Source organism: Hemiscyllium ocellatum, chromosome 4, assembly GCF_020745735.1.
Source record: "Hemiscyllium ocellatum isolate sHemOce1 chromosome 4, sHemOce1.pat.X.cur, whole genome shotgun sequence".
Lineage (NCBI taxonomy): Eukaryota > Metazoa > Chordata > Chondrichthyes > Orectolobiformes > Hemiscylliidae > Hemiscyllium > Hemiscyllium ocellatum.
In genome coordinates, this window is record NC_083404.1 from 34,838,231 (window position 1) to 34,850,956 (window position 12,726).

Below are 12,726 nucleotides of genomic sequence, written 5' to 3' on the forward strand. Positions count from 1 at the left end.
AAGTCATATTTCAGGAGGACTGCAGTGCTGATGCCTGAAATGCACGTTTCATATTTTAGCATTTTATAATTCTCCTAATCCCTCCTCAACGCTAATTTAGTTAAGAGGTGGGTTTGATGTAAGAAATTTAGTTTGCGTCAGAAGCTGTTGGATATATAATCCCTGTCTAGTATTTTTTGCTGAACTAACAAAGTTTGTCAGCAGCGATACTCCTGAGTTCCAACATCTTTGATGTTTTATATGCATCCAAATCAACACATGTGCTGGATCAGCATCCCGGGTTAAATGGCTTAGCTTCTGTTGTTCCAGCTTTTAACACTTGTAAAACATGGTACAGGTGTTGTACTCACAGGAGGTTGCATTCTCCTCTCCAGTAACTGTTGATATACATTGGGTTTAAGCACAGTTACCTCTCCATTGTTGTACTCACTGTAATTTATTTTACCCTGGGCCTGTACATTATATGGGCAGCTGGGATCTAGCAAGTTTCTGGATGCATCCCCCTGCAAATCCATTTATCAGCCCACTCTCATATTTTGTTCTCTATTACAAATTTGAAATTTTCCACATTGAAATAACTTAAAACCCTACCTGACCACCAGATGTACACAAACTAGTGACTACAAACACACTTCACTAGTGAAGTGGAGACTGCAAAGCAGGGAGGCTGGTACAGAAGCTAGCCAAATGCCAAACCAGGGGCAAGAATTGAAGCTGAGAGGTTGTGGCATATCTCCGATGGGGAACCCATGCAATATCTACCTGTTTCTATTTTTTTCTCTGTTCATCTGCTTTAATTTTGTAATGAACAGTACCCTTTAAGATATGATGTTGTACTTTTGATCAGCTTTCAATTTTTGGGGGGTGCTAAATCACTCTTTTGTTTTCTCAGAAGCACCTGTGGCTCAGCTGGTAGCACCCTTGCTTGTGAGACAGAAGCTTGTGTGTTCAAATCCCACCTTAATATTCCAATGCAGCTCCAAGGGTGTGTTGCACTATTGAAGCTGTCTTTCATTGAGTGAAACCAGGACTCTGCTTGTTCTGTCAGGTCCATATACATGATGATTGCATGGTCCTACTTCAAAAATGAGCAAAGGGTTATCCCTGACCAACGTTTATTCCTCAATCAACATGACAAAAAAAAATCAAATTATCTAGTCATCATTGGATTTCTTTTTGTGAGACCTCACACTGTACAAATTGGCTGCTATGTTCCCCTTACCAATGTTGACTTCACTTCAAATCTCATCGGCCGGAAAGTGCTTTCAGATGGTGTTGGACATGAAAGGCAATATATCAATACAAGCCTTTCTCTTCCACTTGTAATATTGCAGCTGGTCAGTTTAAAACATGCTGTTTTGCCTCCATCTCTGTTTAGAAGTCTAACTAGGCAGAGGGATTCTGCTGTGTTAGAAGTGGTTGCTGTGAGGCACATTATATTGTAGTCCATGTCTGGAATTTTATCAAGTCTGGGAGTTGGAAGGCTAGGAAATTTTGAGCTGCAAGTGAGGAAATTGGAGCGTTGAGCTTACCTGCTATACTTCAACCAACATGCCAATTTTGCAGCGGTAGGTGCGTTTTCAGTTTACTGCCGCCTGGAGCCCCATTGAAGAAATGGCGACTAATAAGGGGCAATAACTGTAACCTTGCTAATGCACCCCCAGAAGATACTTTTAAAAAGTATTTTCTGAAGTGCAGTCACTATTAGCATGTCAGAAAAAATGGCAGCCCCTGCACATAGGAAGAGCACATTGTAATGCCTAAACTGAACAAATAAATCAAATTATATTGATTGGTTGTTAGTTTTTTGCCTGGGCCACCTGGAAAACTCTTCTTTCTTTATTGACTTCCCCAGAGTAGTGTCCTGGGCCCGACCTAACTTCAGCTGCCTCATCAATGACCTTCCCTCCATTATCAGGGCAGATCTGGTGATGTGCAATCCTCAGCAAACAATGATCAGCACCGTTTGTGACTGGTCAGATACTGAAGCAATTCGTGGTCAAATGCAGCAAGATTCAGACAGTATCCAGGCTTGGACTGAGATTTAGCAAGTAACATGTGTCGTACAAGTGCTTGGCAATGTCCGTCTTTGAAAGGAGAGAATCTAATCATCGCCATTTGACATGCAATGGTATTCCATCACTGAATTCTCCCACCATCAACATTCGGGGTTACCATTGAACAGAAACAGAACTACACGAGCCATATAAATACTGTGGTTATAAAAACAGTTCAAAGGCTAAGAATGTTGCAATGAGTAACTCAATTCCTGACTCTCAAAACTTGTTCACCATCTACAAGGCGCAAGTCACGAGTCGATTGGAATACTGTCCATTTGCCTGGATGAGTGCAGCTCTACCAGCACTCAAGATTGACACTGTCCAGGATGGACCAGCATTGGATTAAGACCAATAGTGAGTCTTATAGCAGATACCAAAGACTCAAAACACCAGGACCCTGGAAGAATATAGAATATGCAAGATGGAACATAGAAATGAAACTAAGTGAACTAAAAGAGGATGGGTGAAGATACTGGCAGGTAAAATAAAGACAAATTCTTGGTTGTTTTTTGAGGTATATTAAGAGTAAAAACATAATGGAGGAAAGAGTAGGGCCCATTAAGGATCAAGAGATTTGTGTATAGAGCCAGAAGAATTGTGTCTGTGTTTGTTAGTGAGAAGGATGGTGTAGAAATCAGGGAGAAGGTCTGTGATACAATCGTAAAATTAGTATAGACAGGGAGGAGGTTCTAAATAGGGGTCTGATGGTCTTAAAAATAGATGATCTCCAGGGCTGGATGAAATAAAGCCTTGGTTGTTGTGAGATAAGGAAGGAAGAGTGTCGAGGAAAACCTAACAAACAGTGAAATTCACAACTGATCTCGCAGGAACCTGTTTGAGAGAGGTCACAGCACAGAAACAGAGAAGTAAATCGTTTTAAGCAGAGCTTTGCTGTAAATCTAAAATAGTGAGAATAAGAGTGTACAATAAATTTTCTGAGTCAGTTTGTGGATGTACCTACTACAGACGATGCAAAATTTGACCTACTCTTGGGAAATAAGGCAGGGCAGGTGACTGAGGTGTCAGTGGGGGAGTACGTTGGCGCCAGCGACCATAATTCTATTAGTTTTTAAATAGTAATGGAAAAAGATAGACCAGGTCTAACAGTTGAAGTTCTAAATTGGAGGAAGGCTAATTTTGATGGTATTAGGCAAGAACTTTCAAAAGCAGATGTTTGCAGATAAAGGGATGGCTGGAAAATAGGAAGCCTTCAGAAATGAGATAACGAGAGTCTAAAGACAGTACATTCCTGCTTGGGTGAAAGGAAAGGCTGGTAGGTGCAGGGAATGCTGTAGGGGATGACTGAAGAAATTGAGGGTTTGGTTAAGAAAAATGAGGACGCATATGTCAAGTATAGACAGAAGAGTGTAAAGGCAGAAGGAGTATATTTAACAGGGAAATCAAGAGGGCAAAAAGGGTACATGATATAGCTTTGGCAAGTAGGGTTAAGGAGAATCTATAGGGTTTTTACAAATACATTAAGGACAAATGGGTAATTATGGAGCAAATAAGGCCCCTCAAAGGTCAACAAGGCAGCCTTTGTGTGGAGCTGCAGGAGATGGAAGAGATACTAAACAATATTTTGCATCAGTATATACTTTGGAGAAGGACATAGAAGATAAAAAAAATGTGGGGAAATAGATGGTGACGTTTTGAAAAATGTCCATATTACAGAGGAGGAATTGCTGGATATCTTGAAACTCATAAAGGTGGATAAATTCCCAGGACCTGATCAGGTCTACCCTGGAACTCTGTGGGAAGCTGGGGAAGTGATTGCTAGGCCCCTTGGAGGTTGTCTAACCTGGTACCATTACTTTAAAAAGGTGGTAAGGATAAGCTAGAGAACTATAGACCAGTGAGCCTGAAGTTGGTGATGGGCAAGTTGTCGGAGGAAATCCTGAAGGAAAGAATTTACATGTATTTGGAAAGGCAAGGAATGATTAGGGGTAGTCAACATGGCTTTGTGTGTGGGAAATCATGTCTCACAAAGTTGATTGAGTTTTTTGTAAAAGTAACAAAGAGGTTGATGAGGGCAGAGCAGTAGATCTGATCTATATGGACTTCAGTATGATGTTTGACAAGGTTCCCCATGGGAGACTGATTAGCAAGGTTAGATCTCATGGAATACAGGGAGAACTATCCATTTGGAAACAGAACTGGCTCAAAGGTAGAAGACAGAAGATGGTGGTGGAGGGTTGTTTTTCAGATTGGAGGCCTGTGACCAATGGAGTGCCACAAGGATTGGTACTGGGTCCGCTACTTTTCATCATTTATGTAAATGATTTGGATGTGAGCATAAAAGGTGTAGTTAGTAAGTTTGCAGATGACACCAAAATTGGAAGTGTAGTGGATAGCGAAGAAGGTTACCTCAGATTACAATAGGATCTTGATCAGATGGGCCAATGGGCTGAGGAGTGCCAGATGGAGTTTAATTTATATGAATGCAAGGTGCTTCATTTTGGAAAAACAAATCAGAGCACAACTAAAACACTTAATGGTAAGGTCCTAGGGAGTGTTGTTGAACAAAGTGACTTTGGAGTGCAGGTTCATAACTCCTTGAAAGGGGAGTCGCAGGTGGATAGGATAGTAAGGAAGGTGTTTGGTATACTTTCCTTTATCGGTCAGAGCATTGAGTATGGGAGTTGGGAGGTCATGTTGTGGCTGTACAGGACATTGGTCAGGAGTTCACCTCACGGCTGGAATATTGCGTGCAATTCTCGTTTCCTTCCTATTGGAAGGATGTTGTGAAACTTAAAAGTGTTCAGAAAAGATTTACAAGGATTTCGTCAGGGTTGGAAGATTTGAGCTATGGTGAGTGGCTGAATAGGCTGGGGCTGTTTTTTTCTGGAGCATAGAAGGCTGAGGGCTGACTTTATAGAGGTTTATAAAACTATGAGGGGCATGGATAGGATAAATAGACAAATGTTTTACCCTTGGGTGGGGGAGTCCAGAACTAGAAAGCAGAAGTTTAGGGTGAGAGGGGAAAAATATAAAAGGGATTTAAGGGGCAACATTTTCACACAGAGGATGGTGTGTGTATGGAATGAGTTGCCAAAGGAAGTGGTGGAAGCTGGTACAATTGCAACATTTAAAAGGCATCTGGATGGGTATATGAATAGGAAGGGTTTAGAGGGATATGGGCCAACTGCTGTCAAATGGGGCTAAATTAGGTCTGGATGTCTGGTCGGCATGGACGAGTTGGACCAAAGGGTCTGTTTCCATGCTGTTCATCTCTGTGACTCTATGAGACAGCAGGAGCATTCACAAAAAATTTCAATTCCTCACTGGCCACAGGAGAGTTATCAGAGAACTGGAGGATAGCTGACGTGGTACCGTTATTTAAGAGGGGAGCAAGGGAAAAAATAGGAAACTACAGGCGCGTCAGTCTTACCTCAATTATTCTGAGGGACAGAATTTGGAGGAACAGGGATTAATCAGAAAAGAGTCAAAGTGGTTTTGTTAAGGGGATGTTATGTTTGATCAACTTGATTTGAATTTTTCAAGAAATAATCAGGTGTACATAAAAGCCACGTGCTGGAAAAAGGGATCAGAGTAGCTAGGTGGTTGTTTTTGATGGATGCGGATGTGATGGGCCAAAGCGTCTTTTTCTGTACTGTAGATCCCTCTGACTGTAGCCCACTGGTGTGGCATAACATCCACAAACATCCACTCCCCCCACCAGAAATGGTCGGTTGCAGCAGTATGTATTAGCGACAAGATGCATTGCAGAAATTCACCAAGACTTTTCAGACAACACTTTCCAAACTTATGACCACTTCTATTTGGATGGAGAAAGACAGCAGATACATGGGTGCATACCACCTGGAGTTCCCTCCCTATTGGCAAATAAACTGTAGTGGTTCAGTAAGGCAGCTCACCACCACCTTCTCTAAGGAGACAGGGCTGAAGCAATGCCCATGTCCTCGGAATTAACATAACAAAAATATGCCTTATTGTATTTTACATCTTCCTGAGACAGAATAAAAAAAAACTCATTTCAGTTCTTGTATGAAAAATGTCACCTGCCAACATAGATTATATGCTCATATCTTTCGATAAACCTAGAACTCCGTGGTTTAGAAGCAGAGTACAGTCACTGAACTCAGACAGATATGAAATTTAAATGACTTACTATCAGGTGTTTTCCAAAAGATCCTTGCATTGCTTTGGTGAACACAAATTGTTGATGTTTAATAATATGAGTGATTCAATCCATGTTTCTTAAGGCAGCACACCATTTAAAAATTCTCATCCTTGTGCTTTATTTTCTTTATGATCTCATACACCTTCTATTATCTTTGATCCCTATCACCCACCAAGATCTTTATCCTCCTGCAATTGCAATGTTCTGCAAGCTCCCAATATTCTTTGATGCAGTATAAATAGTTGTGCTTTTAGATGCTAAAGCCATAAGGTTTAGAATTCATTTTCAGTTCTCTAATTTTATTTCCTTTAAGTTACTGCTTCTAATATATCTCTTAGATCAACCTTTTGGTCTTCTTCCTTATATCTCTATATCATTCAGTGTCCAATTTTCTATGATAATGCTCAGTGAAACACCTTGCGACATTGGTACTACTTTCAAGGTGCTATATAAATGTATGTTGCTGTTATAAGTTCAACATAGTTGAGGCCGCTGGAGTGAATGGACTTGGAGGGGGGTTTTAGTAGTAGGGGGTAGAAATGAGAAAGTGCGAAGGTGAACCTGACCTTGCGATTCTGATCACAAATACAAGTGTGTTGAGTTAAAAAATTTATGTTCAAATGAGATTACAATCTGTGTCACGCTTGCTGGTCATAAATGCGATTCCTAACAAATCCACAATGTTGAAAGCTCTGAAATAAGTACGAAGTGACCTTTGCATGTGCAAGAAGCCTGCTCAAATCCTGTGTAAAAATTAGAAGTCAGAGGTTAACTGTTACCAGCACACATCCACTCCCAGAGCAAGAAGTACACCAAATGAAAAATTGAAGTATGTTTTTAAACAGCTGTAAATAAATACAACCAAATGTACACATTTTTATTTCTCAGATGGTGGTAAATGTTGTTATGTTGCTCAAGTGAATTAATATCCCTCTATTTTGAAAATTGATTCTGTAGAGATATATGTTTCTAAGCTGACTTAAAATTTAGTTTTGAGGAGTGAGTGGAGAATTTGAGCTTTATTAGAGAAGAGTGAGAGAGGAGTTGTATTCAGAATATTCAGAATTTGACACTTAAACACACAATCTTTAATTAATTTTAAGATTGTTACAAAAGAGTGATATGAGTATCTTAAAGGAATTTATTTGTTGTAGGTTGAAAATTCTCTATTGAACAACACTTGCATTTTTGTGACTCCAGTCCTGCATCAATAGTTAACTCTAAAATGCCTTGTGAAATGAGCAAATCAGCAATTCAGTTAAGGAAATCAGGAAACGAATATCAGATTTGCCAGTGATGTGATCAGTTCTACAATGAATATATTTTGAAACATGGTTTTGTGATCAGAAACAGGAAAGCAAAATCCATAATGCTAGCGCATACAATCAGAAAACAGGAGTAAAATGCGTAAAGGGTAAAGCCTGTTGAATAGCACTGGACAAAGGTAGTGTCACATTAGATAAGGACAAATAAGGAATATAAAGCCAGATTTGAATGCGTGTTATGTCAACATACTAAGTGTGGTGAATAAGGCTACTGAGCTACAAATAGCTGTCTGTCAGTATAATGTAATGGTAATGCAATAACAGAAACAATGCAATAAAAATAAAGCTGAACTGCTAAATTGGAAGATAGCTAACTTTGATGGAATGCAAGGGGATCTAGTCAGGATAAAATATCCTCTTCCAGTAGTATTATGATCCTGGACTTTTATACTGAGGTGGTAGCTTTGATACCTGACTGAAAATTTGGGGTCGAGCTGATTTCACTTAGCCAGGCCATCCCGCAATAGTTTGAATGGCTGTTTGAGTTGTTCGTTGTTGAGTGATTAGGTGTCTGACCCCATCTGGGAGTGGGTTCTGTCTCTGCAAGCCAATCACAGGGCTCTCTGGTACAAGTTCTGCTACCGGCAATCAGTGGTCACTGTTGGGTCGAGAGACAATACCCAGTAGCCCGGAAGTTGTCATTCAGAGACTTATGCAAGGCTACAGTTAAATATTGCTGGATGCACTCAGTGGATCATCTGTGGAGAACCAGATGTTTCAGGTTGTGATCTTTTGTGGGAACAAGTATTTCACTGGGGCCAGGTTGGTGGGGAAGAGCACCCTGATATGGGAGTATGGTAGAGTGGGTCTCATTGTTGGGTATAAGATGACCAGCTTTCAGTGTGAGATACAAACACATCCTCAGTGCTGCTCATAGCACCAGGGAACTAGATTTAATTCTACCCGTGGAGTGACGACAATGTGGAGTTTGCATAGTCTCCCTTTATCTGCATAGCTTGCCTGTGCGTGCTCTCCTGGTTTCCTTTCTGTCCAATAGCTATTGGCAAGATAGTAGCAGGGCCAACAACACAATGGTATCCAATTGTATTCCTGCCCCTGCCAGCCTGCTCCCAGGAGGAAGGAATATAAAGTACAACCTTTCAGTTTTTGAAAGGGCTGTAAAATGGGACAAAATGTTTTAATATTTTTCAGTGCTGGTCTTCTCTGCTGTAGCTGTTCTGTTCCATAACTTGCCATCAAACTGTGCCAATGCGGAAATATTTCTCTAGCCTTGCAGATGATGTCTTTGATGTTTTGCATTTTCATTAAGGTTCAAGTTTGACAAACTCTGTTCAGCCACACACGTAGAGGTGGGGTTGTAGATGTAGTCCAAACCTTGGGAGTGAGGTTATTTGCATGATTCAGTGAGCTATTGAAGCATCCAAAGCACCTGCCCTGATCCAGACGAGAAAACTGACGTGATCCACAGCTCCTCCACCTGTGTACTCTTCCCTCCATCTCCTACTTATGTACCTGCAACACGTGGACTGTAGTGGCTCAAATTGCTAGTGAACTACCAGCTTGTAAAGGGTGGTTATGGATGGGCGACACCTGTTGGTGTTGTCAATGATGGCAGTGCCCCATGAAGGAGTATCGCTTCAACCCTTTCCAGGAACAATTTAACTTTTAATTTTTGTCTGCAAAGGAACTATGTTGGTTTCATGCTGATTACTCGATCCCCTTCCTTGGACAGGTTACTTTTGTCTAGATCCACCCTTGATGCCTTAAGGAAGGCCTGTAGGGAACTCAAAGCTAGTTCTCAATTGTCAGCTTATGTATTTCAATTAGAATCAGCAGCCTCAGTAACTCTACCCGGCATGGCCCTGAACACAGCTACGCCGGTGAGGCAGATTGTTCCATGTTCCCACTTATTGAAAGGTAATTGAGTTGAATCCATTGTAATCAGGGTTCATTTTAAATTCAACCTGTCCCCCGCTCCCAAGGAAAATCAGTCATGTGCTCTTCCTATTCTTGAAACTTTGACAATGAATATTCAGTTACAGGTATGATGGTTTACAAGTAATGTAGCTGAACCTTTAATACGCCAATAAATTCTTGTACAAGAGATTTTATTGTCAATAGGTTGGAATGGAAAATATTGAAAGGTGGCAAAAGCCTTGTATTTACATAGCACCTTTCATGATCATGAGACAGCCAATGGCAAGCATTTGGAGCATAGTCACTGTTCTGAGAAACACAGTAACTAATTTGATTTGGACCAGATAATTTATTCTTTTTGTGGTATAGACTGGGGATAAATTCTGGCCCAGACACCGAGGATAACTCCCTGTTCCTCTTTCAAATGGGGTCAAGAGAATTCCTACATCCACCCTTGGTTTAATAGCTCACATAAATGTCAACACCTCTAACAATGCAACACTCAGTCATTACTACTTTGATTTGTGGTCTCGGGTCCTGCAGTGAGATTTGCACCCACTATCTTCTGCCTCAGCAGCAACCTTTCATCAACTGTGCTGTGGTTTAAAGCCACAGGATGAATAATTTGAATCACTGAGAAAATCTGAAAGTGCATGTTGCTTTGATGATTGACAGTTTTGAAAGCTGGCATATGGATGTCTGATGAGGCATACTCCACTTACTGCGCATTGTCAAATTGAGGTGTATTGAGAATTTATGAACACCATTTATGATGCCATCTTAATGTTTGGTCCGTTGGTAACTCTGAATCCTGGCGTGTAACCCAGCTTCCGTTTCTCTCTAGGTGGTGTTTGAAGCCTTACACAACCTGGAGCCTCGTGGTTACGTTGTGGGATGGATCATCGCCATCAGCCTTTTTGTGGGAATCCTCATTTTCCTGTTACTTGCAGTCTTGCTTTGGAAGGTAACTGACCCTGTGGTTTCTCAGACTATCTTAGATTTTTCAGTGGAAGCAGAACTTTGCCTTTTCTTTTTCTTTCCAGTGTGGACACACTAAATTTGATGGACTATCTGTTCATTTAAATGCTTCCTACAACTTCAACACATGGATTAGTTCGACAATATAGAAATTACCTCTGCAGGTAGACAGAGTTAGGATTTCCAGAGACATTTGTCCTCCGTGCAAATGTTGCTCCAGGCCATTGCCACAAAATTGCAATCACACACTAATTTGAGCAGACTTCTAAACTATGAGGTTGCTTCTTGAATCAGAACTACCTTGCTGTGCCCTGATTTTCTATCCATTCATTTAACCCAGGCTTTCTCATCAGGCAACTGTGTGATAGAATGTGGCCTGTAGGGGCTGTGCATGAAGTCCATCAGGCCATGATCAAAACACACAGGTAAGTTAGTTTTAAATTTGCTGGAGAGCTATCTGTCCAATCACAGGCCACGTCTCTCCTGCATTTACTGCTGATAATTTCATCGTAAACGTGTCCTCAGCTAATGAGGGAGAGAAATGACTTTAGTGGACCATTGGATGAGTTACATCCAATGTGAGAGGTGCATGAGTGGAAGTAAGCCTGCAAATCTTCCAGAGTTCACACTGTCCAGGCCAGAGCACTCCACTTGTCTGGCATCCTATCCATCGATATAAATGTACATGCCTTCATCACGGGTGCACAGAGGTAACAGTGTGTACCATCTACATATGCCAAGGCTCCTTCAACAGAGCCCTTATCACCAAGCAAAATCACCTGGGTGTGGCTTCCAATTTCCAGCATAATCCTTCATTAAGCCAACGTAAAAACATCGATATTCTACTTGTGCCGAACACAATTTGTGTTGGCATTGTGTGGAATTCCTTATTCTTTGTGCTAGTTTAGCCAATTTTGGATGAATTAGACCTGAGCAGAAGCTCCAGACCAACATAAAAGTAAAGAATTGCAGATGCTGGAAATCAGAAACAAAAACTGGAGAAACTCAACAGATCTGGCAGAACCTGTGTAGTAAGAAACAGAGTGACATGTCTGAGAGTCCATGTCTTCTCTGAGCCAACATGTCAGCAATAATACAATATTTGCAATTATCGTTCGGACGCTTTTGGGTCATATCCATATAAGGTAAAATGGTTCAATATCTGACATTATTGAAACTTCAACAGCAGAAAACAGCAACAGTGTTCTGTTTATTTGACTGATGATCTCAAATGATTTGATAATTTCATTCTCTTGTTTGTAGTATTTCTAGTTGGTTTTCTGTTCCTCACTTGAGATGAAAACCGTGCTGGCTTGTGTTTTCCTTGCGTTTTCTTGAATAGAAAGTGCCTACCCTTTTGTAGTCAGCATTCACAAATTCATCAGTTTTCCATCTTTGATTACTGCTTGCACTTTTAACCTCAAGTGATTTGTGTTGCTGTTCCCATGCCTAAGGTATGTTGTACCATGCAACACTGAAACTAATACCCTCAGGTGGTTAATATCAGTGTACATCTTAACTGTTTTATAATGCTGTGTTTTTTTTAGTCCTGATAATTGTGGCACTGATCCAGGATTGTATTAACGGGAATTTGTCAGCTGTATTAGTTCAACAATATTTCAAAAATTTACTTTTGCAAGTGATAAAACTGCTGGCTAGCAGCCAATGGGAAAATAAATCTCCACTTACTTATCAGTTAAGATTCTACAGAAAGCAACTGGAGTATTTACATTGTTGAACAAAGGTAAATTTACATCTTGCAGAAGATTGTTTGTTCAGTGTCTAATGACTCTCAAAAGCGCAGAAAAATGTATTTTAATAATAATCATGCAAGCAGATGTAAATATATACTTATGCATCTAAGCAGCTTACCATTGATTTATTTTCCTGTTCTCCTTGTATACACACTAATCTTCAATAGGAACCTTGTTCACTCAGTTTTGTTAAACAGTAAAAAGTGCAAGCTTGTGAGGAAGATTTGATGTAATCACGGCTATCAACCCATACAATATAAAACATTTTAAAAGATTATTTTATATTACAGTAGATAACAACATTTATTCTTTGTATTAGAATAACTGTTAGGTTCATAGTGAAAGCTCTTGTCCTTCCTTCAGAAATAAATCAGTTGTTATAAACTCTGTTCAGTTAACTAGCAGGCCATCTGGACTGAAATCTGACTGAATTAGTTTGCAAAATTATTCAGACTCTTAAACCAATCAGTAACAGACCCTCACTGACCTAAGTAGTTTACTTTGCTGGACAGGAGGTGCTCTGAGGGGTTTTGACTGTTTGTTCATGTAAAATCTTTAAACTTAACTAACTGAGGTTCACATACAAA

The 12,726-nt window shown here is 40.3% G+C and overlaps 1 protein-coding gene across 1 annotated transcript in view; it reads left to right on the forward strand.

Moving 5' to 3' along the window:
* The window catches only part of itga9 (integrin, alpha 9), a 388,873-nt gene that overhangs the window by 358,150 nt on the left and 17,997 nt on the right, over nt 1-12,726 (forward strand). The window contains exon 27 of the mRNA XM_060822924.1: nt 10,252-10,371. Coding sequence (XP_060678907.1) covers nt 10,252-10,371 — 120 coding nt within the window. The remainder of the gene's footprint in view (nt 1-10,251; nt 10,372-12,726) is intronic.